The sequence below is a fragment of the Raphanus sativus genome, chromosome 8 (genome assembly GCF_000801105.2).
Source record: "Raphanus sativus cultivar WK10039 chromosome 8, ASM80110v3, whole genome shotgun sequence".
In the NCBI taxonomy this organism is placed as follows: Eukaryota; Viridiplantae; Streptophyta; class Magnoliopsida; order Brassicales; family Brassicaceae; genus Raphanus; species Raphanus sativus.
Window position 1 is genome coordinate 2,809,695 of NC_079518.1, and position 27,927 is coordinate 2,837,621.

The 27,927-nt window shown below is 39.0% G+C and overlaps 8 protein-coding genes across 16 annotated transcripts; 4 read left to right on the forward strand and 4 right to left on the reverse strand.

The window, feature by feature from the left end:
* Positions 1–182: 182 nt before the first annotated feature.
* LOC108822186 (ATP synthase gamma chain 2, chloroplastic) lies at positions 183–1,529 on the reverse strand. The gene has a single exon (XM_018595213.2). The coding sequence runs from the start codon at positions 1,395–1,397 to the stop codon at positions 273–275; it is 1,125 nt and encodes a 374-aa protein (XP_018450715.2). The 5' UTR covers positions 1,398–1,529; the 3' UTR covers positions 183–272.
* A 243-nt stretch (positions 1,530–1,772) lies between these two features.
* On the reverse strand, positions 1,773–7,920 carry LOC108822172 (mediator of RNA polymerase II transcription subunit 15a). The gene is made up of 12 exons (XM_018595199.2): positions 7,746–7,920; positions 7,288–7,412; positions 7,066–7,177; positions 6,805–6,922; positions 5,280–6,707; positions 5,109–5,179; positions 4,882–4,956; positions 3,301–4,596; positions 2,837–3,181; positions 2,546–2,752; positions 2,377–2,465; positions 1,773–2,227 (listed from the first exon to the last, which is right to left on the reverse strand). The coding sequence occupies exons 2-12, from the start codon at positions 7,398–7,400 to the stop codon at positions 2,020–2,022; spliced, it is 4,062 nt and encodes a 1,353-aa protein (XP_018450701.2). The 5' UTR covers positions 7,401–7,412; positions 7,746–7,920; the 3' UTR covers positions 1,773–2,019.
* A 2,329-nt stretch (positions 7,921–10,249) lies between these two features.
* Positions 10,250–12,492, forward strand: LOC108823002 (uncharacterized). The gene is given in 9 exon segments (XM_056992277.1): positions 10,250–10,749; positions 11,007–11,106; positions 11,203–11,277; positions 11,339–11,459; positions 11,551–11,611; positions 11,715–11,821; positions 11,914–11,979; positions 12,065–12,190; positions 12,267–12,492. Coding segments are annotated over 8 exon segments (657 nt in total). The 5' UTR covers positions 10,250–10,718; the 3' UTR covers positions 12,161–12,190; positions 12,267–12,492.
* A 1,312-nt stretch (positions 12,493–13,804) lies between these two features.
* LOC108823007 (uncharacterized) lies at positions 13,805–17,136 on the forward strand. 5 transcript variants are annotated; one of them, XM_056993105.1, is made up of 14 exons: positions 13,805–13,938; positions 14,057–14,215; positions 14,309–14,383; positions 14,474–14,510; positions 14,609–14,692; positions 14,791–14,851; positions 14,952–15,058; positions 15,157–15,222; positions 15,293–15,882; positions 16,164–16,230; positions 16,392–16,498; positions 16,589–16,654; positions 16,727–16,870; positions 16,972–17,136. In XM_056993105.1, the coding sequence occupies exons 2-9, from the start codon at positions 14,079–14,081 to the stop codon at positions 15,386–15,388; spliced, it is 663 nt and encodes a 220-aa protein (XP_056849085.1). In that variant the 5' UTR covers positions 13,805–13,938; positions 14,057–14,078; the 3' UTR covers positions 15,389–15,882; positions 16,164–16,230; positions 16,392–16,498; positions 16,589–16,654; positions 16,727–16,870; positions 16,972–17,136. The 5 variants fall into 5 exon arrangements, with proteins under 5 accessions (XP_056849085.1, XP_018451733.1, XP_056849084.1 ...); XM_018596231.2 differs by having other exon boundaries at positions 16,164–16,498; XM_056993104.1 differs by lacking the exon at positions 16,164–16,230.
* An 85-nt stretch (positions 17,137–17,221) lies between these two features.
* On the reverse strand, positions 17,222–18,876 carry LOC108823006 (Golgi SNAP receptor complex member 1-1). 2 transcript variants are annotated; one of them, XM_018596227.2, is made up of 5 exons: positions 18,584–18,876; positions 18,135–18,365; positions 17,854–18,024; positions 17,642–17,755; positions 17,222–17,528 (listed from the first exon to the last, which is right to left on the reverse strand). In XM_018596227.2, exons 1-5 carry the CDS (start codon positions 18,620–18,622, stop codon positions 17,523–17,525), a joined length of 561 nt encoding a protein of 186 aa, XP_018451729.1. In that variant the 5' UTR covers positions 18,623–18,876; the 3' UTR covers positions 17,222–17,522. The 2 variants fall into 2 exon arrangements, with proteins under 2 accessions (XP_018451729.1, XP_018451728.1); XM_018596226.2 differs by having other exon boundaries at positions 17,222–17,547.
* Positions 18,877–19,058: 182 nt separating this feature from the next.
* On the forward strand, positions 19,059–20,365 carry LOC108819354 (40S ribosomal protein S12-2). Of its 2 annotated transcripts, none has more exons than XM_018592368.2 (5): positions 19,059–19,158; positions 19,278–19,331; positions 19,613–19,913; positions 20,013–20,078; positions 20,162–20,365. In XM_018592368.2, the coding sequence occupies exons 2-5, from the start codon at positions 19,324–19,326 to the stop codon at positions 20,219–20,221; spliced, it is 435 nt and encodes a 144-aa protein (XP_018447870.1). In that variant the 5' UTR covers positions 19,059–19,158; positions 19,278–19,323; the 3' UTR covers positions 20,222–20,365. The 2 variants fall into 2 exon arrangements, with proteins under 2 accessions (XP_018447870.1, XP_018447871.1); XM_018592369.2 differs by having other exon boundaries at positions 19,133–19,185.
* Positions 20,366–20,628: 263 nt separating this feature from the next.
* LOC108823104 (sister chromatid cohesion protein PDS5 homolog E-like) lies at positions 20,629–25,395 on the forward strand. 3 transcript variants are annotated; one of them, XM_056992792.1, is made up of 15 exons: positions 20,629–20,765; positions 20,833–21,278; positions 21,536–21,739; positions 21,817–21,998; positions 22,086–22,218; positions 22,320–22,517; positions 22,620–22,670; positions 22,756–23,625; positions 23,717–23,812; positions 23,900–23,979; positions 24,069–24,120; positions 24,212–24,280; positions 24,365–24,411; positions 24,490–24,564; positions 24,654–25,395. In XM_056992792.1, exons 2-15 carry the CDS (start codon positions 21,171–21,173, stop codon positions 25,243–25,245), a joined length of 2,757 nt encoding a protein of 918 aa, XP_056848772.1. In that variant the 5' UTR covers positions 20,629–20,765; positions 20,833–21,170; the 3' UTR covers positions 25,246–25,395. The 3 variants fall into 3 exon arrangements, with proteins under 3 accessions (XP_056848772.1, XP_056848773.1, XP_056848771.1); XM_056992793.1 differs by having other exon boundaries at positions 20,693–21,278; positions 23,720–23,812; XM_056992791.1 differs by having other exon boundaries at positions 20,696–21,278.
* A 268-nt stretch (positions 25,396–25,663) lies between these two features.
* LOC130498931 (uncharacterized) lies at positions 25,664–27,837 on the reverse strand. The gene is made up of 5 exons (XM_056992794.1): positions 27,013–27,837; positions 26,694–26,751; positions 26,502–26,585; positions 26,265–26,394; positions 25,664–26,188 (listed from the first exon to the last, which is right to left on the reverse strand). Exons 1-5 carry the CDS (start codon positions 27,545–27,547, stop codon positions 25,892–25,894), a joined length of 1,104 nt encoding a protein of 367 aa, XP_056848774.1. The 5' UTR covers positions 27,548–27,837; the 3' UTR covers positions 25,664–25,891.
* Positions 27,838–27,927: the final 90 nt, after the last annotated feature.

Consider the following 27,927-nt stretch of genomic DNA (forward strand, 5'->3'; position numbering starts at 1 on the left):
TCTTTTTTACCATTCTTGTTTTCGTTTTGCGTAGGTGGTTAAGTATTTTCCTTTAATTTGTCGATGAGGCGCTCATTTAAAGAACCAAACCAAATGATGTTTCTCACTTTTTGTGCTGTCTAGATTTTAGAAATCCACCAAGTACTTGAGTATTTGGTCTTCTTTCAGACAAATGAGTTTTAAGTATCAGTGTTTTGTCGATGTTTTTATTCTTTCATGACATTGTTACACAAACAACAAATGGTTTTAACAAAAATATAGTTTTCTCCTAACTAAGTCCCTCGAAGAGCTTCGGCTCCAGCCACAATCTCCAGCAACTCCCCAGTGATCTTAGCCTGCCTCTCCCGATTATAAGCAACCGTCAGACTCTTCTTCAACTCAACCGCATTATCCGTCGCATTGCTCATAGCACTCATCCTCGACGCCAGCTCACTCGCCAAAGACTCCTGCAACGCTCTCAGAATCTGACTGTTCAGATACAATGGCATCATCGCGTCAAGAATCTGAACAGGGTCTTGCTCAAACTGCATCAACGGCGAGATCATCTCCGGTCTCTCAACAACCTCAACTTTGGTCCTCTCCACAGCGAGCTTCCCGTCTTTGCTCGTCAGCCTAAACATCTCATCCTCCATAGCGTCAACACACTCTCCATTCACGTCGCGAGACTCTCCTTTGACAGACAACGGTAACAGAGTGTGGATCACAGGATCTGATTTCACTAAAGACACGAACTTTGTGTACACGAGCTCGACTTTATCAACCTCCTCGCTCACGAACAAGGAGAACACGTCGTCTGCGATTACCTGAGCTTCTTTCGCCGTCGGATAAACACCTCCTCCTTCGATACATTTATCGACTTCGACATCGTCTCTCCTACTAAAGTAAGCGTTCCCTTTCTTTCCTACGCTCACCACAACGCAGCTTACACCTCTCTGCTTCAACTCGTCGACCCTTAAATTAGCTTTCTTGATCACAGCGTTGTTGAAACCGCCGCACAAGCCTTTGTCACCGGTGACGACGACCAAAGCGACTCTCTTTACGGGTCTGACGTTGCTGAGAGGGAAGTCTACGTCTTCCGATTGAGCGCACTGGTTGATGGAATGGAGGATACCGACGAGGGTTTCGGTGAAAGGTCTGCAATTGATGACGGCTTCTTGAGCTCGGCGAACCCTAGCCGCCGCCACGAGTTTCATCGCCTCTGTGATCTTCTGGGTGTTTTTTACTGTGTCGATTCGCTCTCGTAGCTCGCGTATTCCGGCTCGGATCTGGGTTGTGGGTAACGGAGATCTCGGTGAGAGTCGAACTCGGGGCGGGAAAGAGATGGACTTTGAGATGGCGTTGGATTTTGAATTCGGAGGAGACGACAAAAGCCATGAGGTTGAGATCGAACCTGTCATTTTCGTTTGGGCAAGACTTCGAGATTTGAGAGGTTGATCCTCTTTGAGGAGATAAGTGTAGAGAAAGAGAACCTCAGGGTCTTTTTGTAATTATATTGTTTTACGAGGGCTTATTAATTAAAATATAGAGCTATCCTATGACTAACGTCTAACGGTCTACATGAACATTGAGGGAGATTGGACATGGCCTTTGAGTCCATCAAGAAAGGAGCTATTTGGGAGATTGCATCAGGTTTGCATGAAACAAAATGTTTGGTGGTGAGGAGGTTCACTCTACAGTGGTGTCTTTGTTCCCATGAAAGACTATCATCTTCATCATCATCATCTTAAACTATAAGTCGTACAGATTGGTGGATTTTGATACAGAACACAACATTCCCATGAAATACATTCATTAATAATACAGAACAACATACAGTATTTGAAAAGTATTCAGTTATACAGCATATAAATAAGCTTTGACTTATGGATAAAGCTCCCAATCATTATCGTGGAAGATTACAAACTTACACTATACAACAAACGGTGGGTAACGTGGGATTTTCTACAGTTTTGACATTGGTTTAAATACTTTTTGATAACAAGTATATCACAAAGTTTACCGTTTATGCCATATGATGATTCAGGAAGCGGCTACATATTTCTCCCAGGTACCGTACTTTGAGCTGAAAGTTCCACCACCAAACTGCTGTGCGTACTCGCAGATCACCGTCCGAGCGCAAGAGTCCCATGTCTTGGCTATGTCTTTGAGCGACATCGGCTGTGACAAACTTCTTAGCAATATGTTGAATCTTGCCATAGCTTTTGATGAGAGGTCCTCGTTCTCTTTGCTGTTCAAGAAAGAACCACACCATGTTTTACGTTAAGATCAGAAGATGATGCAGTTTCTTATAGACATGAGCTAGATAATTTTGGACCACGGTAAAAGTTTTGGCTTTATGCTCATATATACTAGAGACTAAAGGATTTTTGCTTGTACCTGGTTTCGACCGGGAGTTTGTCCAGGAGAGATGGAGAGCCGTTGGGGTAGCTACAAGGGACTAGCAGACGCAATGGTTGAATAGGAGACTGCGACAGAAGCACACAACATATTTGAGAAAAAGATAAACGAAATGATTTCTTTTCCACAGAATCTTAACCATGCTTACCATTTGGGTTGATGAGAGATGAGCCTTCAATGCTGGGCTGAGAGAAACAGCTATAAACGAAAATTTTACTGTTGTTCCTTCACACCCTTTCCTTGCTGTTGCTCCCTCACTCAGATCAGCACCATCTTCATCATCACTAATCTCAACAACTGTATCTATCAGCCGCTGGTTTATTTCCTTGATTTCCTCCAATAGGGCATGCTCGGTCTGCAGTCCAAGATTGAGTCTCTCAATATGAATAATAATTGAAACATTGTGCTTAACTAGCGGAAGTCTAACTGAAAACCATACCTCAGTTCTTGCCTTCTTGCCATCAGAAGTCGCAGTAGATTCCAGATCTGATGTTCCCGAACATGCAAACTGCTTGTAGTTGTCACCAACGCTTCCTTCTAACGAAGAAACGCTTAATGGCATCGCGGTTGTGTGACGCTTCATTTTCTTGGTCGCCATCATTCCCTCTTGCGTCATGAAGTTTCTTGCTTGGAGGCGACACTTAGTCATTGCAACCAAGTCCTCGCCAACTGAAGCTCTTGAACCGTTTCCTGGGGCTGAACCAGCTATTCTATCAACCATGCTTACAACAGATCCGATGTCGCTTACTGCAGAAGAAAGTGCTTGTGGTGAGATGGACTTCACCTGAAAACAACAGAAAACATACATCATGACCAGAACAATGTTTCTACTACAAAAGAGAGATGGCAGCAATAGCGCCATACTGTTGCAGTATACCCTTAAAAGTTAGTAATGTTACTTACGACTCTGATAAGGCGTTCCATAGGCAACTCAGTCCCACTTGGTTTTCCAGATGTACTTATCAAAGGATTTAAATTATTTCCATCAAACTCCTGAAGGAGAGGAGAGGCAGAGATCCCTGGAGTGCCAATTGCAAGGGACTGAACTACACCTTGCATGCCAGTTGCTTGGTGGCGTGCAGTATTTCCCATTGACAACGAAGAAGCTCCAGAAGGTTTCTCAGAGTTAACTTGCATAGGGGACGGTGCCAAGGGGGTTGAAGGAGATGGGACAATAAAAGGGGAGTTTGCAGGTTGCAATGGAGTTCCCATCTTGTTGACAGATGACATCACATTTTTCTGGTCGATCTGAGGAGACATATGTTGTTGTATCATCTGAGGAGATGCACCTTGCATAAGTTGAGGCGACGTAACAGGAAGCTGGGATCCTGGTTTTAACTGTTGAAGGGGATAATTAGCACGCTGACCCTGCAGAGAATGTTGCTGAAACATCCCACGGCCGACATTCATTCCCTGCCTCGCTGTCGAATCATTCATATCATTTTGCGCCCCTTGCTGTCTTGCTTGCAGCTGTTGCTGAATTATCTGCTGCTTCTGTAGCAGCTGCTGCTGCTGCTGCATCTGACGCTGTTGCAACTGCTGTTTGAACTGCTGCGTCATTTGTTGGTCTTGCTGTTGTTTCATGTGTTGTTGCTGAAGCAAACTAGAACTTAACTGGGTTTGATTAACATTAGACTGCAGTGTACTTAACCCACTTTGAGTAGATACAGAACTGTTATTTACTTGTTGAGGAGTATTTTGTTGCATGGATCCCAGGGCAATCTGCTGGCCATTGTTCAGTGCATTACCTTGGCCTGACTCTAGACTAGAAGCTGGTATGGAACTTGGAATGTTCTGCTGTGGAGCTGAAACTCCAGGACGAGATGATAGAAGACTGTTCTGCATATTTGTCAGACTACTCTGTTGTGCCCTTTGCCCAGAAGAACCCGGCATACTCATTGATTGCATCTGCGGATTTGTTTGACTATCATGAGACTGATCTTGAACGTTCTGCGACTGTTGTTGCTGCATAGGCTGCATCTGAGATTGCGGAAGCTGCCCTTGCTGTACTGGTTTCCTCGGTCTGTGCATATTTAAGAAAGTTATAATCTGCTTCTCATAAAAAGTCACCTTATCCTTTAATGCAGGCACGATATTGCTCTTTGAAACGGATAGGAATTGTATCATTCGTTCCAACATTGTCTTGAATTGTTTCAATTTCTCAAACTGCTCTGATCTTTGTTGCTGTGGAAGAGAATCCTGCTCAAGAAAAAAAAAGGAATATACTCAACAAGAAAAAAAAATCGTATAGACTCTGTGGGTTAGGAAAGAAACATAGATATCCGATATTTACTTTCTAGCGGACAGTGTAAGAATACGAGTCTCAAGGGCATTTTTGGTTAAATGGACAACAATATTCCAAAATTGTATGATTTTCTTTTTGCAATATAGAACCGACTGTGCAATGAATTCATTAGGTACTTGCTACTATTTCAAAGGACATATAAATGCAAACAATTCTCCAAGTAAAAAATCGTAACTTACTTGCTGCAACTTGGCTGTAACTCTCTGATAGATTTCATTAAGATCTGGCAAGTACGCCTCTTTCATTGTTTTGATCTGCAAAAGACGAGTAATATGGTCATACGATTACTCGTTACGGAGATATTTATGTTAGATTGCCTGCCTTGATGTTAACCCCCCAAGTACTTCTGGGTGCTGAGCAAGACTAAGAAGCCAGAAGAATTACCAACATAAGAAGAGAAAACTACCTTTTGGAAAGCCTCCTCTTGCCAATCAACTCCGTTTGCATTTTCCGTCTGTGCCGTCGAGTCAAGCGATGCTAAAATTAATAAAAATGGCGTTTCTCTAACGTCAGATCCTGCTGAGATATTATGTAAAATATGAGAACCTAAAGTATTCACAAGGATGCAAAAACATACACGATGGCATCTCTGGAAGGGCTCTTTGGGATTGATATAGTTGTCTCTGGTGGTCCACGACATTTTGAGGTGGAAGCAGGGAACCTGTGACTTGGCCTGAAGATTGTAGCCTTTGTTGCACATCCTGTTGTAGCAGATTAGGTTGCTGTTGCAAACCTAACTGATGATGCGACTGAAGGGGCATCATCTGCTGTTGGGATGGTTGATTCTGCGACTGTTGGCCCTGAGAAGGAAACATGCCATGGCCAGCCTGATGTGTTCGTTGCATCCCCGTTGGCTGTGATAACATGTGCACCGACTGCTGGTTAGCCTGCAAGTTCGAATTGCCAACCTGGGAATTGAGTAACTGTTGTTGTGGTTGCTGCAATCCGGTAACATTGCTTTGCTGCAATCCGGTAACATTGCTTTGAGTGCCCAGCGGTTGCTGATGCGTAGCCTGAAGGCTGTTTTGTTGATTAATCAATTGCTGGGCCGGTGGCTGTTGCTTCTGCTGCAGCGGTTGCTGCTGGGTCTGCTGCTGTTGCATGTTCATCATATTATTTTGTTGGTTCAATAACCTTTGCTGATGTTGCTGTTGCATATCCCCAACAAGATGCTGTCCCATCATCTGCTTCTGTTGGATCCCTGAGCTATTTGCAGCTTGTTGCCGTATCATTTGGGATTGCTGCTGTTGTAGAGGAGAAATTGACTGCTGCGGCAATGAAGTTTGCTGCTGATGGATTCCAGAGGCTTGTTGTGATTGCGGATGTTGCCTTAGCAGCGAAGATTGATGCTGACGAAGCATAGCCTGTGTCGTAGTCTGCTGCCCAGGTAATTGGGGACTTGATTGCTGATTTGTGTGGAGACCCTGTAGAGGAGCTGAGCTCACAGAGGAGGGCTGCGTCGCAGATGTTGGAATACCAGACTGCTGAGACGAATGCATTTGATTAGGCTGCAGCACATTTTGTTGTTGCTGCTGTTGTTGCATGTGTGATGGCAAAAGCGAACTGGGATTAGGAACATTCCCTGACTGAAAATTCTGCTTGAGAAGTTGCTGCTGTAGCTGTTGCTGATAAAGATATTGTGCACTCTGAGGCTGCTGTTGCTGCTGCTGCTGCTGCTGCTGCTGTGAAGACATATCATGCGGCCTGCCCATCATCTGCCTTTGGGATCCAGAATACATGTTGTTCGATGAAAGGCCATGTTGCCCAGATGAATCTTGCAACATTCCGGCTACATTTTGCATATTGGAATTCTGGTTCACAACGTTTGTGACGTTATTATTATGGGTTATGGAAGAAACCGGCGGCATGGAGGATGGTAAAGCAGAAGAACCCATCATTCCAGAGGCTGTATTGTTCTGCATGGTTTGGGGCAGCAACGGCTGAGGTGCTTGAGATTGATTGTTTGGTAACGTTCCTGGAAGAAGGTTCCCTTGATTGGTAGGCACTATTCAATGGAAGGATAGACAGCACAAAATTAGAGAAACGATCATCCAGAAAAACGGATGAACAGAGAGTTAAGCAGATACATAATTGGTGATTACTTGAATCCATAGATGTGCCATTATTAGCGGCAGGGATAGATGAGGAAGAGCCAGCTGCATTTTGCGATTTAGTCTCCATAGTCAGCATCTTCATGGATATTTTCCGAAGGTAATCAGTCTGAAAAGTCCAAATAAAAAGAAAATCAGGAATTTAGACTCCATAGTCAGCATCTTCATGGATTCTTTTCCAGGTTTATCTTTATATTTTACCAAACACTAACGAAACAAAAAAAAAAATGTTCAGGAGACGATTAAAATTACCTGGTTAACAGCGCCGCTGAAAATTTTCTCCTCGAATCTGGCAGCAATCCTCCTGAGCTCATTTATCCCTTCTGGTCCAGAATATGGAAGGTGCTTCTTTAGTGTTTCCATTCTACGCAAGTGGCAAGTAAATAAAACCGAATTACAAGTCAAGGAACTATAACACCATATCAACTTTGAGAGAGATCATAACACCAGGTAAGGTAATATTAAAAAGCTTACATCTTGTTCACAATCTTCTGGCGAGAATCAGGTGGAAGTTGAGCTCTCCAGTCACCAGTTTCCATGGCAGGATCTCCATTTGGAAGAGAAGGCCTCCAATTGTTATTATCCATTCAAGTGTCTTCCTACACGTTTTTACAAGCCCATGAAGAAGCAAAAAAATAGTAAGTAGACTTATAGATCAAAACCCATTTCAGGAAACCAGAAGCTTGCTCTGCTCCCATCATCAAACAAACCATATACAGATCAAAAACCAACTCTTTTTGTTTTGCTCTGTTCGTAGCTCAAAGCCACAGATTTGAAGCTCAAGTAGCATAATTACAAAAAACGCGAATCCAAGGAAAGCAAATAAGCATATACTCAATCACCACCAACAAAGATGATTCATTTATTTATTCTCTTAATCGTAAGAACTGAGAAAACTCAAAAAAAAAAAAGCGAGATTCGAAAATTTTCACCTCAAAATCAAGAGCCTATCGAGGCGATTTTTCGCGTTTTGGGCTACGGCGATTACGGGTTGATTTGAGGAATTGGTTTTTTTTTTTGTTGGGAGCTAGATTTAGGGTTTAGCTTGATTGAGAAATGAATTGGAGTGAAAATAAGATCTGGGGACCAAATGGTGAGGAAGGAAGGAAACTTCTTTGTCTCAACTCTTTAAAGCATACCAATTAGGAATATTTGCAAAATAAATACATTATTTTAATTGGCCGATGTTTCACCTTTTTCTTGCCGGTAAACAGTCGGGAAATTGGCCAATTCCTACATCAACAAGAACCAACGGTCCCGATCAGTACATCAACATGTTACATGTGCGAAAACATACATCAACTAGTACAAAATTTAATTTTCATACATGAACTTCAAAATTTTGGTTTTAGCATACATTAACATAATTTCCGTTAGTCAAACTTTAAGTTGTCGTTAACCTGTAATAGAAAATTGGCCAATTCATACATCAACAGGGGTCAATGGTCCCGATCAACACATTTACACTTCACCTGTGCGAAAACATACATTAAGAGGGATGTATTCAATTTAACATTTGATATGATTTTGTTTTTAATGGAGTTTCAGATGATTTTAATAAGTTGCAGAGATTTAGGTGATTTTTGTTAAACTACTCTAGAATATCACCTAAAACAATGGGATTTGAGTTTTATTTTTTTTAACTAAGAAACTCCACCCAAACACTCTAAAATCACTTCAAAACTTTAAAATCTCACAACTTAAAATATTTTCAATAACAGTGGATTTCAGAGTACTTTACGAAATGTCAAGTTTAATAACAGTGGATTTTAAATGAGTTTTTAAAATTCATGTTTGAATAACAGTGGATTTGCCATTTTAATACAAATCACCTGAAACTCTCGGTTGAATACACCCCCCTAACTAATTCAAAATTTAAATTCAATACATGAACTTTCGAAATCTGGTTTTAACATACACTCTAGTTTTTACTGTATTATGTGTTAATTAAACTGTATTACGTGATATTAACTGAGAAAAATAAATCATTTAGATAAAACTATTTCGTTCTCGTGTAATTTATTACTTAGTTTAGATGAAAGTGATAATTTGAAGAAAATTTATTTTGAATATTTATATTAGAACTTTAAAATAATATTTAATTTAATTTATATATGTATATATTTTATATACATTTATATATGTATAACTATATATGTGTATATATTAATGTTTACAAATGATATTGAATAGTTTTGATTTATTTTTTTTATAAAATAAAGTTATACTTTTAGTGAATTTAAATAAAAAATAAAATATTTATTATTTATAATATTTAAATTTAAAATATTTTTTAAAATATTTTTTAAAATATTTTTATATCTATGTATCCACTCACAACCGTAAACGCAAGTGAGAATCAACTTATGATTTTATGATGTTGGAGCGGTTTGAGGCGATTTGTAGCGTCTTGTGTGATTGTTACAAAACGTTAATAACCGCTACTAACCTAAAAATCTGCGTTTGCGGGTGGTAGCGGAAAAACTAGTCGCATCCTTAATCAACATGTGACAAACAATTTATCTTCAGTATTATTTGACTAGTGGAAATAAGATAAATCTATTTTATTAAAATTAACTTACAAAATAAAACTAACACTATTTTCAACAGATTTATAACATCTTTTATTTCCTTATTTTTGCTCATCTTAACTATTTTATTAATTGCATTTTTTCTAAATAATCTGACAGCTTTTATTAAGAAGTGTAAAACAAAAATTACCCATTTTCAAGTGTTTTATTATTTGACTTGTGAAAATTAAAGTGTACGTTAAAACCTGATTTCGAAAGTTCATGTATTGAATTTAAATTTTGAATGAATTGATGTATGTTTTCGCACATGTAAAGTGTTAATGTGTTAATTGGGACCATTGGCCGGTGTTGATGTATGAATTAGCCGATTTTTTGTTACAGGTTAACGACAACTCAACGTTTGACTAACGGAAATTAAGTCAATGTATGTTAAAACCAAAATTTTGAAGTTCATGTATGAAAATTAAATTTTGTACTAGTTGATGTATGTTTTCGCACAGGTAATATGTTGATGTACTGATCGGGACCGTCGATCCTCGTTGATATAGGAATTGGCCGATTTCCCGGTAAACAGTCTATGTTTTGTTTTCTTTTGGTCAAAAAAAGTCTATATATTAAAACGTTTCTGTAGGAGAATCTTCCACTAAAGATCAACTATGTAATACTATTAAATTGCATGTAATCTTTTTCATAAGCATAAAATCAAACTGTAAGGAGGGCAGTAGCAAAAAAAAAAACTATGTTAATACTTGCGAGTTGGACTCTGGACTTGATGGTAATGATACAAGAAGATGGGAAAAATAGATTTTACATTTCCCAGGCATTTCTTTTCACATTTGGATTGTGATCATAATCATGACTTGGTGACATTCTAAAGCAATGATATGATCTTTCCCGAAATGTCACGTTGACCAAGAGTAGAAACAAAAGTCTATCTACAGACACAACAACAAGCATTACATGCTCACAAACCAAGAGCACCTAGAGGCGTTTTACCCTGCCCGGCCTCGAAGTAAAAGATCAACACAGCAAGCATCGCCAACCTAGAGTGATTAATCTCCGCCACTTTCAACCTCTCCAGCTTCTCGAAATCTCAGATCTCTGACCAATTAGAAGTCAGAAGCAACTTCACCATAATCCACATCACTCGCACTTGTTGTCTTCTACTTGCCAACTCAATATTTTCATTTTTTTCTTAATTATCTAGTCTAATTTATGGAGGAAAAAAATGGAAATAATGCTTGGAGACTTTCTTTTAGAGGCAAGTGCAACTAGTAACCTTATCCTGATTATATAAACTTATTGAAATAGCAAAATCACAGCCAGAGATTTTGTAGTACTGTTGAAGCAGGAGAACATCTTCCAACACGGATCATGGAACCAAATCTGTCTAGGGCTTTTATGGGTAAGTATTATAGCTGAAAAATTACATTTGAAAAAATCACAAACATCAGCCTGTGATGGCTGCTGGTATAAGATTTTAGGGGTTTTCCATGTTTTATGTGTAATTATGCTTGGGGATGAACATGTATGATCTTTGTTTGAACCTACAATTGTGCTCATTCTACTTTGTGATCAGAGAATTTTAATTGCTGTTGCTCTTTGTTAACGTTTCTGGTTTTGTTATGACTTTTCTTTAACCAATTTTTCTTATTGGTTCAGTTTCGAGTAGGACTACGGCCGAACTTGAACTTGAACATGAACTTGAAGGAATAGTTGATGTGTTTCATCGGTATTCCATTACAGCTTCTAATCTCATCGGGTAACCATCATCTTTTCAAGCCAATGTATGTACCTTCCTCCTAGTATCCATTCAGCTTCTCTCCTAATATATGTTTTGGTATGTTACATTAACAAGCCCGGAAGGAAAAGAGGAACTTTGCTCCGATTTGGATGTCTCTCATATCGATATCAGAATCTTGATGCTTGCTTGGTAACCACTAGCTATCCCTCAAACTTGCGGAATTAATGTATTTAAACTAGAATGAACGCAGGAAAATGAAAGCTGAGAAACAAGGTTACTTCACACAGGAGGAGTGGACAAGAGGCCTTGTGGCTTTAAGAGCTGATACACTCGATAACCTGAAGAAAGCCCTTCCCGAGCTCGAGAAAGAGGTTCAGAGTTTTTATGCTTTCATATTCATTGTCATCTTCTCAGCACTCAACCATGCTATATAAGGCTTTTTTTTTCTTCTGCCTCTTACAGGTCAGGAGTCCATCAAATTTTGCAGATTTCTATGCTTACGCCTTTACCTATTCTTTAACAGGTAATATTAATCAACGCTTTATCTGCGTGAGGGAGATTTGTATGCCATGGATTATTTATCACCTTTATGTGTTTGTGTGATGTTTGTTTACTGTTCAATTCAGAGGAAAAACAGGGAAGCATTGACATAGAGACTATATGTCAACTCCTAGATATGGTCATGTGATCTACATTCCGACCCCAAGTTGATTAATTTGTCGAGTTTTTAAAGGTCTTTACATCGCTGATAAAATCTCCCATACTTTCTCATGAGCCAAAATGTTTTCTTACCCCATGATTGGGTTTTGTATGTTTGAAAAACAGATCCAAAACGAGTACAAAGTCATAAACATGGATCAATGGATGGGCTTTTACAGGTTCTGCAATGAGGTATCTTTCCTTAAATTCTTTTTTATTTCTCTGCTTGGTTGGCAGTTTCATCAACTAACTATATAATTGTTTATAACATTTACAGTTAAGTTTCCCGGAGATGACGGAATACAATCCAGAGCTTGCATGGCCATTGCTTCTCAACAATTTTGTTGAGTGGGTTCGCAAAAAACAAGCCTGAAAGGAGCTTATCATCTTTACGAGTACTTGAGTGAGTAATCTTTTCAGACCTGTATTTTCAGTCCGGTATTGAATGACTAAACTCTATGTATCCGTTTGGTTTGCAGGATCATTGGGCTCAAACAAACAGATTCAGCAAAAAAATTATTCCAGTTCTCATCCTTCAAAACCTTTTATCAGTAAAAACACAATATATGATTGTTGTTTGAAATATTATATCCAGTTGTATTATTATCCAGTGTTGAGAATTGGCTTAATGTGACAGGGAGAGAGTTTGCTTGCTGTACACAAAATACTATATTTTTCATCTTTAGATTCTTTTTTCTTGTAACATTAATGGATCACAGAACAAATTAACATCATGAGAAAACCAGACGTGGCCAAGAGATGAAATCAGACTTTTTTAACTTGGTTAACCAGTAGATGAATATGAGAAATGTGCATACAGCCGCAACGAGTGAAAGAATGATTGTATCCATGGACTTTTTCCTCTTTATAACTGACAGAATAGTGTTAACCTGAAATAGGAAAAAAAGAAGGGGTGACAGAAAAATTACTCAGTGAGATATGGAATGCTAGATCTGTACACCACTGATTTGAATAGATAGAACTTCCACTATGGAAATTTAACTCTAACATAAACACACACGATGTCTAAAGCATTACACACTACACACAATGCGCTGATAGTGCATAATTAAATCACACATTCTGCATCTCCTCATATGGTATATATGACTGTGTCGCCAGTACAATATGTTTTTGTACTTCTGCCCTCCATAACTGTGTTGAATGCAAACGTCTATGCACCATGTCCCATACAATCTGCATCGTTAGCTCAGACGTTTTTGAATCCCGCACTCCATAGTGGCGTCACTAGTCCAAACATCTCTGAATCCCTGACCTCGCACATAATTCTTACTTATAACTATATATATCATCACTTAATATCACACAATCCAATCAACAATTGAATTCTCTGAGTTGAAAGTCAAATTTTAGACTTTCATATTATTTTATTAGAGGGGACAGTAGATGATGAGAATCTATAAGATGAAATCTCAGAGGCTGTCGTGGATAGATATCTGACCAATTAGAAGTCAGAAACAACTTCACCATAATCCACATCATCACACTCCATTGGATCACACTTGTTTTCTTCTTGCCAACTCAATATTTTCATTTATAAAAAAAAAGAACTATATGTGACCCAATTCGGAGGGACAGTCGATGATGTTTTGTTTTATGGTTGGGTTATGTCTCCATGTAAGTTAGGGCTTTGTCTCTGGAGGTTTAGAACCTACCAGCTAATGTATTCCATCACCGAATCCTACTCTGTATCCAAACTATGTATCCATCCCTTTGAATGAATCAGTGAAATCTTTCGTGTGAAAAAAAAACTGACCTAATTTAATGGATGAGAAAACGAAAATAATAAGTGGACACTCTTATTTTTCACAATCTCTCTCGTTTTCTTTGAATGTGCTTCTAAGTGGGAAGTGACCCATAATGCAAGAAAAAAACGTGACTCGTAAAGTAATGCACTCAAATAATAAGTGGACACTTTTCTTTTTGCACTGATAATAAGTGGACTTTCTTAGTGGACACTCTACTTTTTGGAGGCAACTAGAAAACCTAATCATCATGACTATATATAATAGAACTTATTGAAATGCAAAATCACAGGCAACCATAGATTTTGTACTGTTAGTTGTAGCAGGAGAACATCTTCTTCCACCACGGAACATCGAACCAAATCCGTCTACGGCTTTTACGCGGGTACGTATTATGCTGAAATTTGGATTTGAAAAAATCGTAATCAGCCTCTTGGCTGCTGGTGGTGATAGAAAACATGTATGATCTTTGTTTGAACAGTTGAAGCTCACACTGTATGCAGGCCTGACTGTATGTAAATCAATATGCTTTGGATTAAACGTTTCTGCTTCGTTATGACTATCGTTTCTGCTGCTGCTCCGCTTACGGAATTGGAATCCGCCTTAAATTCGTTAATTGAAGTCTATCATAAGTATTCCAATACAAGTACCAACCTCATTGAGTAACTATCCCATTCACTCTGCTTTTCAACCTCGGTTTAGTATCTATCATCATTCAGCTTCTTTCTAATTATATATTAATTTTACCTGGACAGCCATCAAGGAATAGAGTTACTTTGCTCCGATTTGGATGTCTCTCCTACTGATGTCCGAATCTTGATGCTTGCTTGGTAACCCACTATTATCCATCAAAACTTTCGTAGCATATATATATATTTTTAATTGTTCCTTTAGCACAATATAAACTCTTTACATCGCAGGAAAATGAAAGCTGAGAAACAAGGTTACTTTACACAGGTAAGAGAGCTACAGATCCTTTATTCCTTTGATGCTTGGAATCAAGTTTGGTACTTTACCTTTTTCTTCTCATGTTACCTCACTGTGTGCATCTGTAGGAGGAGTGGACAAGAGGCCTTCTGGCTTTAAGAGCTTATACACTCAGTGAATTGAAGAATGCCCTTCCCGAGCTCGAGAAAGATGTTCTGAGTTTTCTTTCTTTCTTTCTTATATTAATTGTCATTTTCTCAGTACTCAGCCATTACTTAGGCTTTTTTATTTTATTTTTTGTCTCTTACAGGTCAGGATGCAATCAAATTTCGCAGATTTCTATGCTTATGCCTTTACCTATTTTTTAACAGGTAAACATTAATCAAAGCTTCATCTGCATGAGAGATATTTGTATTTCTTTATTATCATTTTTTAATGTTTGTATGATTTTTCCTTTGCTTTTTAATTCAGAGGAAAAACAGGGGAGCATTGACATAGAGACTATATGTCAACTCCTAGATACGGTCATGGGATCTACATTCCGACCCCAAGTTGACTACTTTATCGACTACTTAAAGGTGTCTGCATCACTCAATAATCTCTTACTTTCACATGTCCAGAATATTTAATAATCACATTCTAATTTCATGATTGGTTTTGTATGTTTGAAAAACAGATCCAAAACGAGTACAAAGTCATAAACATGGATCAATGGATGGGCTTTTATAGGTTCTGCAATGAGGTATATTTCCTAGTTCTTCTTTAGTTCCCGGCTCGGTTCAGCTAACTAGAAGGGTTTGTAACATTTACAGATAAGTTTCCCGGACATGACGGAGTACAACCCAGGGCTTGCATGGCCGTTGGTTCTCAACAGTTTTGTGGAGTGGATTCGTGAAAAACAAGCTTGAAAGCTTAACACACTGGTCCTCAGGTCTTTGCAGGATCGTTTGGCTCAACAAACAGATTCAGCAAAATTTTATTTCAGTTCTCATCCTTCAAAACTTTATTAGAAAGATACATAATATATGACACGTGTGTTACATGTGAATTGTGATCAACTTCGATAGAGGGGATACACTACACATTATTATTATTACGTTTGAAATATCGTATCCAACATTTGTATTTCTGATGGTTATCCAGAGCCACACCCCATAATAAACATCCTCCGTTCATCATCTCTAAGGACGGTGATGGCGCTCTGCTTGGCCTGATACTCATTATTTTCATTTTTTTAATTATCTAATCTAATTTATGGATGGAAAAATGGAAATAATACGTGGACACTCTTCAGTCATATCTCCAACCTCTGTTATCTTTTAAATATCAGGTGGGAGTATTATTGACAAAGCCTTCAGAATGTTGTAGCAGGAGAACATCTTCTACCATGGATCAGGATCAGGTTTCTCTCTCTCTCTTTCTCATATTTATTGAATCAATTCCGTCTATGGTCTATGTTTATTTATTATGCTGAAAGTTAGATTGAAAATCACGAGCAGCCTTTTATAGGAGCTGGTGATAGAAGAACATGTATGAAATTTGTTTGAACAATTGAAGCTCACACTGTAAATCACTAATTGACAATTTAATTGATTAGCCTCCCCTCCCCTGCTTTGTTTTAACGTTTCTACTTCGTCATGACTTTTCTGTAACTTTGTTTTTTTTTTTTTGTCATTCATTCAGCTAGAAAGAAGTATAGAAACTATAATTAATATTTTTCATCAGTATTCCAAAACAAGTTCCAAGCCCGGTTAGTACCATTCAGCTTTTTTTACGTGATCACAGACTCTTAAGTTCAAAGCACGTAGTCTTCACTTCAGTAACCAAAGCTTCTTCAGTGAGATATCTGTATTTCAGTACTGTATCACCTCTTTTATGTTTGTATGATCTTTTGTTTGCTTTTCAATTCAGAGGAAAAACAGGGGAGCATTGACATAGAGACTATATGTCAACTCCTAGATACCGTCATGGGATCTACATTCCGACCCCAAGTTGGCTACTTTGTCGAGTATTTAAAGGTGTCTTTACATCACTAACAAAGTCTTATACTCTCACATGACCAAAATGTTTTCTTATCCCAATGAATGGTTTTTTTGTGATGACAACAGGTCCAAAACGACTACAAAGTCATAAACATGGACCAATGGATGGGCTTTTACAGGTTCTGCAATGAGGTATGTTTCCTAGCTTTCGGCTTGGCTGGCAGTTTCACCAACTAACTATAGACGTGTTTATTACGTTTACAGATAAGTTTCCCGGACATGTCGGAATACAATCCAGGGCTTGCATGGCCATTGCTTCTCAACAATTTCGTGGAGTGGGTTCGTGAAAAACAAGCCTGAGAAAAGCTTAAAACATCTTTATGAATCCCCTCCAAGTCATTTACTTGGGTGAGTAATCTTCTCAGACCAGTCTTTTACAAGCTATCTTTAGGTCTTTGGTTTAGTCCGGTATTGACTGACTAAACTCTATGTATCGGTTTGGTTTGCAGGATTCTTGGGCTCAAACAAACAGATTCAGCAAAAAAAAATTATTTCAGTTCTCATCCTTAAAAACTTCATGAGAGAAAAAACACATTATATGATTTCTGTTAAGTGTGAATACGTGATTATTAACTTGAAAAGAGGGGAAACACATTTTAAGTTTTGAAACATTACACATCCTGTTGAATTATTAGCCAATGCTGAATTGGTCCAATGTGGCAACATACTACACAGATGAAAAAAATATCTAGAATACGATGAGAGAAACAGATGGTTGTTGTATAAGCTTCGTCTAAACTACAAAGATAGGGACAAAGTTTGCTTGGTGTACAGAAAATGTTTATGTTTTCGATCTGTACATGCTTTACTAGAGATTAGAGAACATCAATGATAACAAAATAGCAACACGGGAAAACCGGACGTGGCTCTCAACACAGAGAGATGAATCGAAAGAACAGAGCAGATTTTTTTTACTTGGTTAACCAGTAGATGAATATGAGAAATGTGCATACAGCGGCGACGAGTGAAAGAATGATTGTATCCATGGACTTTTTCCTCTTTATAGCTGACAGAATAGTGTTCACCTGCAGTTAGTTATTAACCATAGTAACGGAGAGTGAGGTATAGCCACACAAAAAGAAAAAGAAAAATAAAAAGAGAAAAAAAAGTTTGTTGTACCGTGGGTAGACGGCTAGTGACATTGCTAAGCTTTGAGTTGATTCTTCCAAAAGTTGAACGTTGAAACACAAGTGTACCGAGCGTTGCTTGAGCTTGTGAAATGACACCATCCATCTGTAGTACCGTTTTATACAATTGTCAGTTCACATAAGCCATGGGGGTGTGTCGTACGTGTGTGATGCAGCTGTGTAAATGACTAAAACAAACGGTACCTGCGCTGTATTGCGGTTAATCCCCACATGTTCGTTGAGCAGCGCTTGCTCTGTCGACCCATCCCCACCAGCTTCTAAGTCTAATCTAGTCCGATCAAATTCTTTAAAGTCTTCAAGAAGTGAAGCATGCTCTTGCTTTGTTCTAAGATTGGAGCGGTGTCGGTAAAACTCCTGCATTTTTGAATTGAGTCATACATACAAGGAACAAGACTGATTGTTGAAAATGTAATTAACCTAAGCTAAACAAAATGAAGTAAACTATTAAATGGATCATTATTTACCTGTGTGAGATCTTGAAGGATCTCCTGATGTCGAGTTAAAGTATGGGAGACCATCTCTGAGCCACCAGAAGAAACCCACGCTTGCATCTGAGCATTAACCTGTTGAAGTTGCCTTAATAGCAAGTCAATCCCAGCCTCGAGATCACTCTCTGCACCACCATCAGACTTTGCGGAAACAAGTCTGCGATATGAATGCATCTGCTCGTCAAGCTGAGCTTCAATCTTTCTAGCCTGTGGGATTCAGAACAGAGCATCTTTATTTTAAGTATGATAAGGTGATTGCATATTAAACATTGCAACTAGATCCAAAAACCAAACCCAATATTCAAATATCTCAGACACTACTATTTCTAGTTTCTAGTTCTGTCTTTCTTTTTTTTTTTGTAACATCTAGCTCTGTCTTAAAAGAATTATTCACTAGCTTCGAATTTCAAGAAAGATTACTTTACCTGTTTCCGTAAATCATCCCAAGAGCTAGGAACGTCCATGGAGTCCTATGAATCAATCAAAAAACTCTACTTTGGGTTCGTCTAGATATAAATCAGATCAAGGTTTATTCTTCCTCCTCTTCCTCTTGACCGAACCTTCGAGTTCCCCTGGAAGATGCGATCCAATTGATTGATTCGATTACGAGAGAAGTAAAACCGGGTCAGATCGAAAGAAGAGGGAGACAATTTGTTCGGAGTCGCAGACATAATTTTCTCTGTGTCGGTTCCATGTTACGTAACCTGTAAGTAACTCAAAGTTGACGAAGATTATGTGGGGGGGGGGGTTGCGATCAACTGTTTGTGGCCCATTTTTGGCTTCACAATGTTTGGGCCTTTAAGACAATACCTCCAATTACTAGTTATAATGCCTTCCGGAACATTCAAATGGACCAGTAAAAGCCCATATTACGTGGCCTAGCTCTGCAAACGACACGTAGAATATTTTGTTTTGGTGAAATTAGGGTTTTAGTTCACTGATTAGTTAAAAGTCTCTCTCTCTCCTCAACACTTTCCGTGCAGCCGTCTTCGTCTCTGAGGTACGCACCGATTCTAATCTGGGCAATGTAATTGATTTGCCTAATTTGTTCTTCCTACGCCGCTTTAGATACGTTACAGTTTCGTTGGAGACTGATCTGCTTTGGTTTTTTATTGACAGATAACAAAGACTTTTTTTTTTAAAAGGCATTTGAAAGAGACAAAACATGTCTGGGTAAGCTTCTCTTCCGTTGTGGTTACGGCTTTGTCTGAATATCCTTATATTAGCTCGTGTACTTTGTTTGTATGAGGATCTGTCTTTTGTAATGAAATGTCTACTTTTATATAGATATATATATATATATATATATATATATCTATATATATATATATATATCTTTTTTTTGGTTAGAACATGATGAGATACAATGGAAATGTGTTTGAATGTGGTTGGTTGTGTGTTTGGTTTAGGTTTGTCTGAATCCTGATTCTTTTTTTATTTATTTATTTATTCAGTGAAGAGGCTGCTGCTCCAGTTGTTGTTCCTCCCGTTGCTGAGCCAGCGGCCATCCCGGAGGACATGGATTTGTTGACCGCATTGGAGTTGACTCTCAGGAAATCACGTGCTCATGGTGGTGTTGTTCGTGGTCTCCACGAAAGCGCTAAGCTTATTGAGAAGCGTGTGGCCCAGCTCTGTGTATTGGCTGAAGACTGCAACCAGCCTGATTACGTCAAGCTTGTTAAGGCTCTCTGCGCTGATCACAACATCAACTTGCTTACTGTTCCAAGTGCCAAGACCCTCGGCGAATGGGCTGGTGTAAGTCCTTCCACTGTGGCCCTCCGTGTATATTCATGAGCTTACTAAAAGCTTCCTTATTTTTCTGAATGAAATGTTTGAACCCTGATGTTGTTTCAGCTCTGTAAGATTGACTCTGAGGGTAATGCTAGAAAGGTTGTTGGATGCTCCTGTCTTGTGGTCAAGGTACATACTTATCAATCCATACAATTAATTTCGTTTCTTTTGGTCATTTACTTAAATGAGTTTTCGTGCTTTGCTGTTTCTAGGACTACGGTGAGGACACGACTGCACTCAACATCGTCAAGAAGCACATCGAATCTAACTAAGTTTTAAGAAGGATTTGAAATCTCGATTTACAAATGTTTTCGTTCTCAAATTCTCTCAATGCTGTTTTCTACTGGTTTTGATATTTACTATGTTAGCAGACTCCTCTCCACATTTGTTTGGAATATAAACAAGTTTTGCTGTCATGTAGGATCTACTCTTCCAGTGAATCTACTTTCTTAGGTTTTCTCTACCCAATTTCATTAGAAGGTTGATAAGTTTTACAGAATAATTTTAATAAAGTTTGTGATAATTATATTTTGGTGATATACAGTGGGTAGATTCTTAACAAATATATAAAAAAAGATGTTGTATTATCAGTTTAGAAAATCGATTGTTTTGTCAGTTATATAACAGTCAATCCACTTAATTTTCATATCATATTTTTCTATTTGGATTTCATCTGTTTATGCTGTTACTATTTTCTTACACGAATGCAAATAAACATTCAAAATTTCAGTTTTTGTGAAGTGAAAAAAAAAAGTGAAGTGAAAAACTTCGAAAGAAGGGCGGAATAAGTCAAAGACGACCCCTAGCTTCGCACTGGTTAGCAATTCTTGTATTTTTTTTTCTTTTAGTAAAGAGTATATACTAATTTATGATTACAAAACAGAACACAAAATTGATTTACTTGTGATCAAGATGAGAAACACATGCTTTTAACTTTTGTCAGATATGTCTCCACAGCAGATATGTCTCCACATCCTTGACTTTTGTCAACAACATAATTGAATTTATAAAGACTTACGTTTTTTTTTAATTTTTTTATATCTTGGTACCGGTTAATAAAGCCAGTTCTTGCATGTTGATATAAAAAGCGCATCAGACTCGTTAAACTTGTGTTACCTTTTGTCTCTTTCTCCTCTGCTCGTACGACTTTGGATTTCGAGACGGCGAGGAGAATTCGTTTTCTAGGGTTTTTGAATCCCCCCGCACAAGGAACAAAAAAAGATGGGTCCTCTTGTCGGAGAGACCGAGCTTACCAAAGCACTCCTCCAAGCCGGAAACGATCTACACAACCCTCGTTCTTCTACTGATGCCATCTTCCACCTTCTCAATGTACGATTCCTTGTCACATTCTCTGTTCTTGTTGTAACACACTATACAAAACGGTATCTGTTGATTGCGTTTGGTGAAATTACTCTGTTCTTTTTTAGATTAGGGCACAAGAATCGATTAGGGTTTCTTCTTTCTTGCCGATAAGGGAAAAAATGTTAGATTTTTGCTTATTATCTCTGTTCAAAGTTTCGGAAAGTTGAAATCTTTTTAGGGGTTTTATGATTTGTTTCAATCAATCTGTTTTTTTTTGATGTCAGAATGTGGAGTCTCTGCTCCTCGCTGTTGAACAAGATCCTACTCTACAAGTGAGAAACGCCCTGAAACCGTCAACGCAGGCTTTGGTATCTCCTGGTCTCTTGAGAAACCCTGATTCTGATGTTAGGGTTTACGTCGTCTCCTGCTTAACCGAAATCATGAGGATCACTGCCCCAGAGGCCCCTTATAACGATGACCAAATGAAGGTTTGAGTTTCTTCACACTTTTGTTCAAATGTTTATTCTTTAAATTTTCTTTCACATGGCATTCTCTGGCTTTACAGGAGGTCTTTGAGGTGACTGTAGAGGCATTTGGAAAACTTGCGGATGCTTCCTGTGACAGTTATAAGAAAGCTGAGGCCGTGCTTGATACTGTTGCTAAAGTCAGATCATCCTTGGTGATGTTGGACTTGGAGTGCGATGACCTTATTCTTGAGATGTTTCGGCAGTTTTTGAAAATCATAAGGTAGAAACTGAACCTGAGTTGACAATTTCCCAGTGAACTCTTATTTGGTTTATGTACTGCTACTGATGGCTTTTCTTTTGTGTATAGTCTAAGACCGGATTGTCCTCAACCGGTACTTCTCTCAATTGAAACGATAATGGTCACTGTTATAGAAGAAAGTGAAGAAGTGTCCATGGATTTGCTCGAGATTCTCTTGGGTCCTGTCAAAAAAGAGAGCCTGGTGAGTTTTTTTTCTTTTCCTAATTCATATTTTAAGTCTACAAGCTTTTCAAGAGAGACTTGAGAACTGAGATTTGATTTTTTTCTCTCCCCATGGTGTAGGATGTCTCACCAGTGGCATCGAGGCTTGTGGAGAAGGTTCTCATTAGTTGCGCCTGTAAGCTTCGACCTGACATCATGGAAGCTTTGAAGTCCACAAGGATTAGCTTGGACATGTATTCTCCTGTAGTTTCTTCAATATGCCAAAGCGAAGCTCCCACTACTGAAGCACACATTGTTGGTAACCTCAAAGAAACCGAGGTATTATTAATGCCTTGAGCCTCTTGGGTTTTGACTGTTTGTTTATAAAGTAGTTTTGTGGTTGAATCTTAACTTTTTTCTTCATCATCGTTCGGTTTTCAGAGGGAAGAAAAGGTATCAGAAGAACAGGTAGTTCCAAGTAATTCATTGCAGGTAATATATTTGGGAAGGCTTTTTCATTGGCAGCTTTCATATTGTTTGTTGCTTAACCAAATGTCTTCAAAATATTTTGATTCAGGGAAAACTGGATTTGGGACTTTCTCCTAAGGGGATTAGGTCCAAGAGAACTGCAAGAGGTGGAGCTCGCGCCAATGGAGATGACAATGTCAAAAATGGAGACGGTTTGAAGAAAGGGCAATCTGAAAGTACAGACGGAGAGATTGAAACAGGGTCTACTAGGAAGAGAAAACCTAATTCTCTGATGAATCCTGAGGAAGGCTATTCATTCAAGACGTCATCATCAAGCAGAAAGAAGGTGCATGAAAAAGAACTTGGGGGCTCGTCGCTTGTAAAGCTGGCTGCCAAGAAAGCATCTGAGCCAAGTAAAGTTGGTCAAACGAATCAGTCAGTTGTTATTTCTCTCTCACCTTCTAGTAAGGCTGGGAAGGGATCACGGAAACGAAGCAGGAGCAAGATGGAAGAGACAGATCTTGATGCAGGCTCTTTAGCTACACCAGCGTCAAAGAAACAGATTGTGAAGAAAGATGATCCTGAAGAAAAAGAAGATTTTATGAAAACTAACCTTGAGAAGCCTGAAGAGAGCACTAAGCTTGCAAGTAAAAAGGAGAAAGCACAGAAGGGTTCAGCGAAAACAACTGCAAAGCAGCCATTAGCAGAATCTAAAAAGGAGAAAGCACAGGAGGGTTCAGCAAAAACAATTGCAAAGAAACTACTAGCAGAATCTAAAAAGGAGAAAACACAGAAGGGTTCAGCTATAACAGCTGCAAAGAAGCCACTTGTAGAATCTAAAAAGGAGACAGAACAGAATGGTTTAGCGAAAACATCTGCAAAGAAGCGACTTGATGAATCAGTCCACTCAGATTCTAAGAAAAAGAATTCAAAAGGTGCAAGCATGGATATGCAGACTCCTGAGTCATCAAAGAACAAGGTACTAGAACCATAAATTTTCTTGTCAGTATATGATAGTCTAGAACCCTATTGCTTGCTCGAACTACTTATAATTGGATAAACTGTTTCAGAAGAAGAGTTCTCGTGCAATGACGCCTCCGGCCAAAGAATCTGAACAAACTCTCAAGAGCCATCCCAAGAGGAAACGGACAGCTAGAGAGGAAGTGGTGCGAATTTTTTTTTCCTTCTCTGTCTTTTCTATGAGGCTTTGATTTGTCTTGTGTTTTCATACGGTCTGTTTTCCTCTTTTGCAGGAGTCCACTAAGAGTGAGCTTGGCGAAGAGTTGGAGTTGGTTGGGAAGAGAGTTAAAGTCTGGTGGCCACTTGACAAGAAGTAAAGTGTTTTCCGAAACATGCTAACTTTCGTTTTGGTTACTGTGTGGTGTGTGATCAACGATCTTTATCATTTATATATTTTCATAGGTTTTATGATGGCGTCATTAAGTCCTATTGTAGTCTTACGAAGATGCATAAGGTGACTTTCTCTTAACTGCTACTTCCAAATTCTCACTTTGTTGCATATTTGATTCGTTTATAATTTTCAATACTACTGCGTTCGTTTACAGGTGTCTTATTCGGATGGGGATTCTGAAGAGCTTAATCTTGAAAAAGAACGTTGGAAGATAATCAGTGAGGTGAAACTTTTCATACTTTGAGAAAAAAAAGTAAAGAAATCTAATTGACATGTGTACTAATTTGTCTCCAATATGTTTAAGCAGGAAAAGGAGGAGATTGATCTACCTGATTCTACTCCTTTATCTGAAATGTAAGTGAAACTTTCATGGGTTTATAACTTAGCCGTTTGGCATCTCTTTAGTCTTGAGGTTTTTGCTTTAAAATGCAGAATGCGAAGGCATAAAGCCAAGAAGAGGAAAATTGCGTCTATGAATGTGGAGCCGAAAAGTTCTTCAGAAGTCAGGTGTGAATTTTTTTTTTTACAATCGTTGTAAGATTATTAGTGTGGAAGTTATGATCCTTGAATGAATATTCTCACATTAATGGATACAGATTCTCGAAGAAGAAAGACCTTGTAGCAAACTCCACTAAACAAGGGAAAGTAACCAAAGAAGGGGTGAAGGGCGGAAGCAATGAACCAGAAAGGAGGGAAGAGATAGACCTAAAATTCTCAGAAGATTGTGATGAAAAGGAGGAATCTGAAACCAAGGTTGAAGACGGTCTTGAAATGGGGGAAGAATTAAATGCAGAGCCTGAATGTAAGAGAGATCACCAAGAACTGCCTGAGGATTCTAATGCAGAAGCCAAGTCTGATGGAGAAGAGCTGAAGTCTGCAGAGGCCGAAACTGATGGAAAAGAGCAGGAGGAGGTAGAGAATGAGCCAACTGCAGAACTCAACACTGATGGAGAAGAGCGAGAGTCAGCGATAGAGACAAATGAAGAACCTGAAACAGTGGTACAAGTGCGAGAATCAGCAAAAGAGCCAACTCCAGACGCAAAGTTGATTGAGGAGGATGTTTCTGAGGAGAAGGAGACTGGTAAAGTCGAAAATGAAGCTGAAGATGAGGAACAGAAAATAGTTGAGGAACAGGAAGAAAAGGCTGATAAAGGAGAAGGTTGTGGTACTATTCCTGTTTCAGGTTGATAGATCCAGGAGAAAAAGATGTCGTTTTTGTGGTGTACCTATTAACTTTCGTGTTTAGTAAAAGCTAGCTGCTAGTCTAGAGACGTAGTGTTACTGTTAGTAGAGTCTTCTGACATATTTCTTATTATGAAATCAGTTTGGTGACGTACATATATTTGAAATATATATTAAGACACGTCTGCATTACTATTTGCTATCATTCACACACAAACTTAACACTCAAGAGTATTGGTGCGGTCTACAAATACTTAGGCTTAGAGTTAACATCCACCAGGCAAAGTCTTTACGACACAGTTAAAAGCTTGCAAGAGAAGGGTCATCTTCTTCCTCCTTCGACAGCACAAGAATCCAGCCAAAACAAATGTTTGGTTATGTTTTGGTTACTTTCTCTGGTTATGTGAAACATTTGTGTTTACAGTGATCAAAGCTGTAGATTCATTTCAAAGAACTAAACACGTCCCGGTCTAAAGAAGAGACCCTCGCAACATTCTGCGCACAACCAAAAACATCTATACAACGCTAACACAAGAACACATCACGGTACGGTGGCAAAATCTCATTGCGTCAAACAACTTTGCAAGCAAATACATTGAACTACTCAAACACGTCAATTAGCTTTCACAATTTGCACTTAAAAACTTATTTATCACTCTCGTTCAGTCTTCTTGGCCTTGGTTATCGTTGTCTCTGCAACCACGCAACAGTCTTGGTGTCTGAAGCAGCCTATGAGGTGGTCGTTTGTAAGACCAGCTGCTTGCATGAAGGAGTAAATAACCGTTGGACTCACGCTGCGAAAGCCTCTGCGTACAAGATCTTTGCTTATAAACTCGGCCTTTGATGTCTTCACAGGGACTTGTCGCTGATACCTGAACTGGCTCTGTGTAGGCTTGTTGCTCACAAAGTTCCACATGTACTTCTTAAATGATCCATATTCAGCTATGATCTGGAAAAAAGAAGCAACGACTTAATCAGCTAGAATGATTTAATACAAGTTGTGTAAGATCAGAAGCTTATATTACCTTGCGCACCTGGCGTGCGTTATCGAGGATTGACCTTAGCTTGACCTCTGAGAGTAAGGAAATGGCAGAGGTTACCGTTTTCTCGTTGAGTTTGGAAACAGCAACAGGATCGAAGTCCATGAAAACTTCCCTGTTTTTAAGCAAAATTCGAGATCAGAGCTCGTATAAAATAGTTTATGGCTTGACATCAGAAGATTTAAAACGTCATCATTACAAAGAAGTTAATGTTTGGTTTACCTGAGTAATTGCCTTCTGGAGAGAATGTCAGTCCAAGAGAGTTCGGATAGAGCACCAGAGAGACATAATAACTCGAAAAGCTTCCTACACAAAGTTAACCAAAGTGGTAAGAGACTCTATTATAATTAATTAACAAAGTGCATCTCTCTCATAAAAGGAAAATAGTTTTTTTGAGTATGGCACGGCACTTACTTGTCTTCATGAACAGGAACTCCCCATTCTTCGTCGTGGAAAGCAACATAACACGGGTCTTTTGCAAGAACAAAAAGAAAAAACAACAACCTTATTAGCCAACAACCACTAGAGAAGCAAAGAGAAAAGATATGGCACATAAGAGTAGTAGAAACAGCTTCTTGGCATGAAAACTTTTTAAGTAACAGCAAAGTGACAAGAAAGCTAACAGATAACCTATCTTCACACCTCAGAAACAACATACAAGTGATTCAGATATGCACACGCTTTAACAAACAAATCACAGGGAAGACTGAAAGGTGAAAAAGAAGATTCTCACCAGACTTAGGAGTGATCCAAGCACATCTTCTCCGACCGTCAGCGAAGCAATCACCGTTACTAACACCACCACCAGCAGCAGCAGCTTTATCTTCTTTCTCATCAACCTGCTTCCTTCTCGCCACCACCACCGCAGACGTAGTACCAACAGAAGAGACAGACCCGCTTCGCCTCGCAACAGCCTTCTTACGGCAAGAAGAAGACGCCACGCTCAAATGCGACGACTCGCAAGAAGACGAGGCGTCAGAGGAATACGAAGCAGTCATGGAGGAGGCACCACTGTTCCGTCGTCTGAGTAGCGAAGAGCAGAGAGAGGAGCATTGCTTCAGAGTCGTCGTCGGCGAAGCAGGAGGATCTGGTTTCTTCTTCGTTTTCTCATCTTTTGACTCGATGGTGTTGGTCGTCGTCATCTTCTTACTATTCTCCAGCTTCATCCCCGGTGGTTTCCTCTGAAGCTTGTTCCCGGTCGGACCGAGAACCGATCGGAAGTCTCGCTCGTCGGAATTCACGGACCGGAATCGAGGTGGAACCGACATTGAACCGATTCTAAACCGAAAGAATAGCAGATCTAAACACTGAAAAGCTACAAACTTTGCTCGATTCAGAGAGATTAATATCGAAAGGTCTAACACTTTACAGCTGCATTAACAGCTAATGGAACTTTTTTGGAATCATCTAGCAAACCACGCTTACGGTGTTCACGAGAAAAGCGAGAAAAAAATCACAGAGGAAGTTTTGGAACAGTCTTTTGACTTCAGGAAAATAAAAGAAGAAGCTTTTCTGATGGAGGACGAAACGAATCAAAAGCCAAGAAGAGAGAGAGAGCGAGAAGAGAGCAAAGAATCGAGAAGAAAAGGTCGTTCGCCAATCACTGCTTAACACGTAAGCATTTGGTTCTTCTTTTGCTGATCATTTA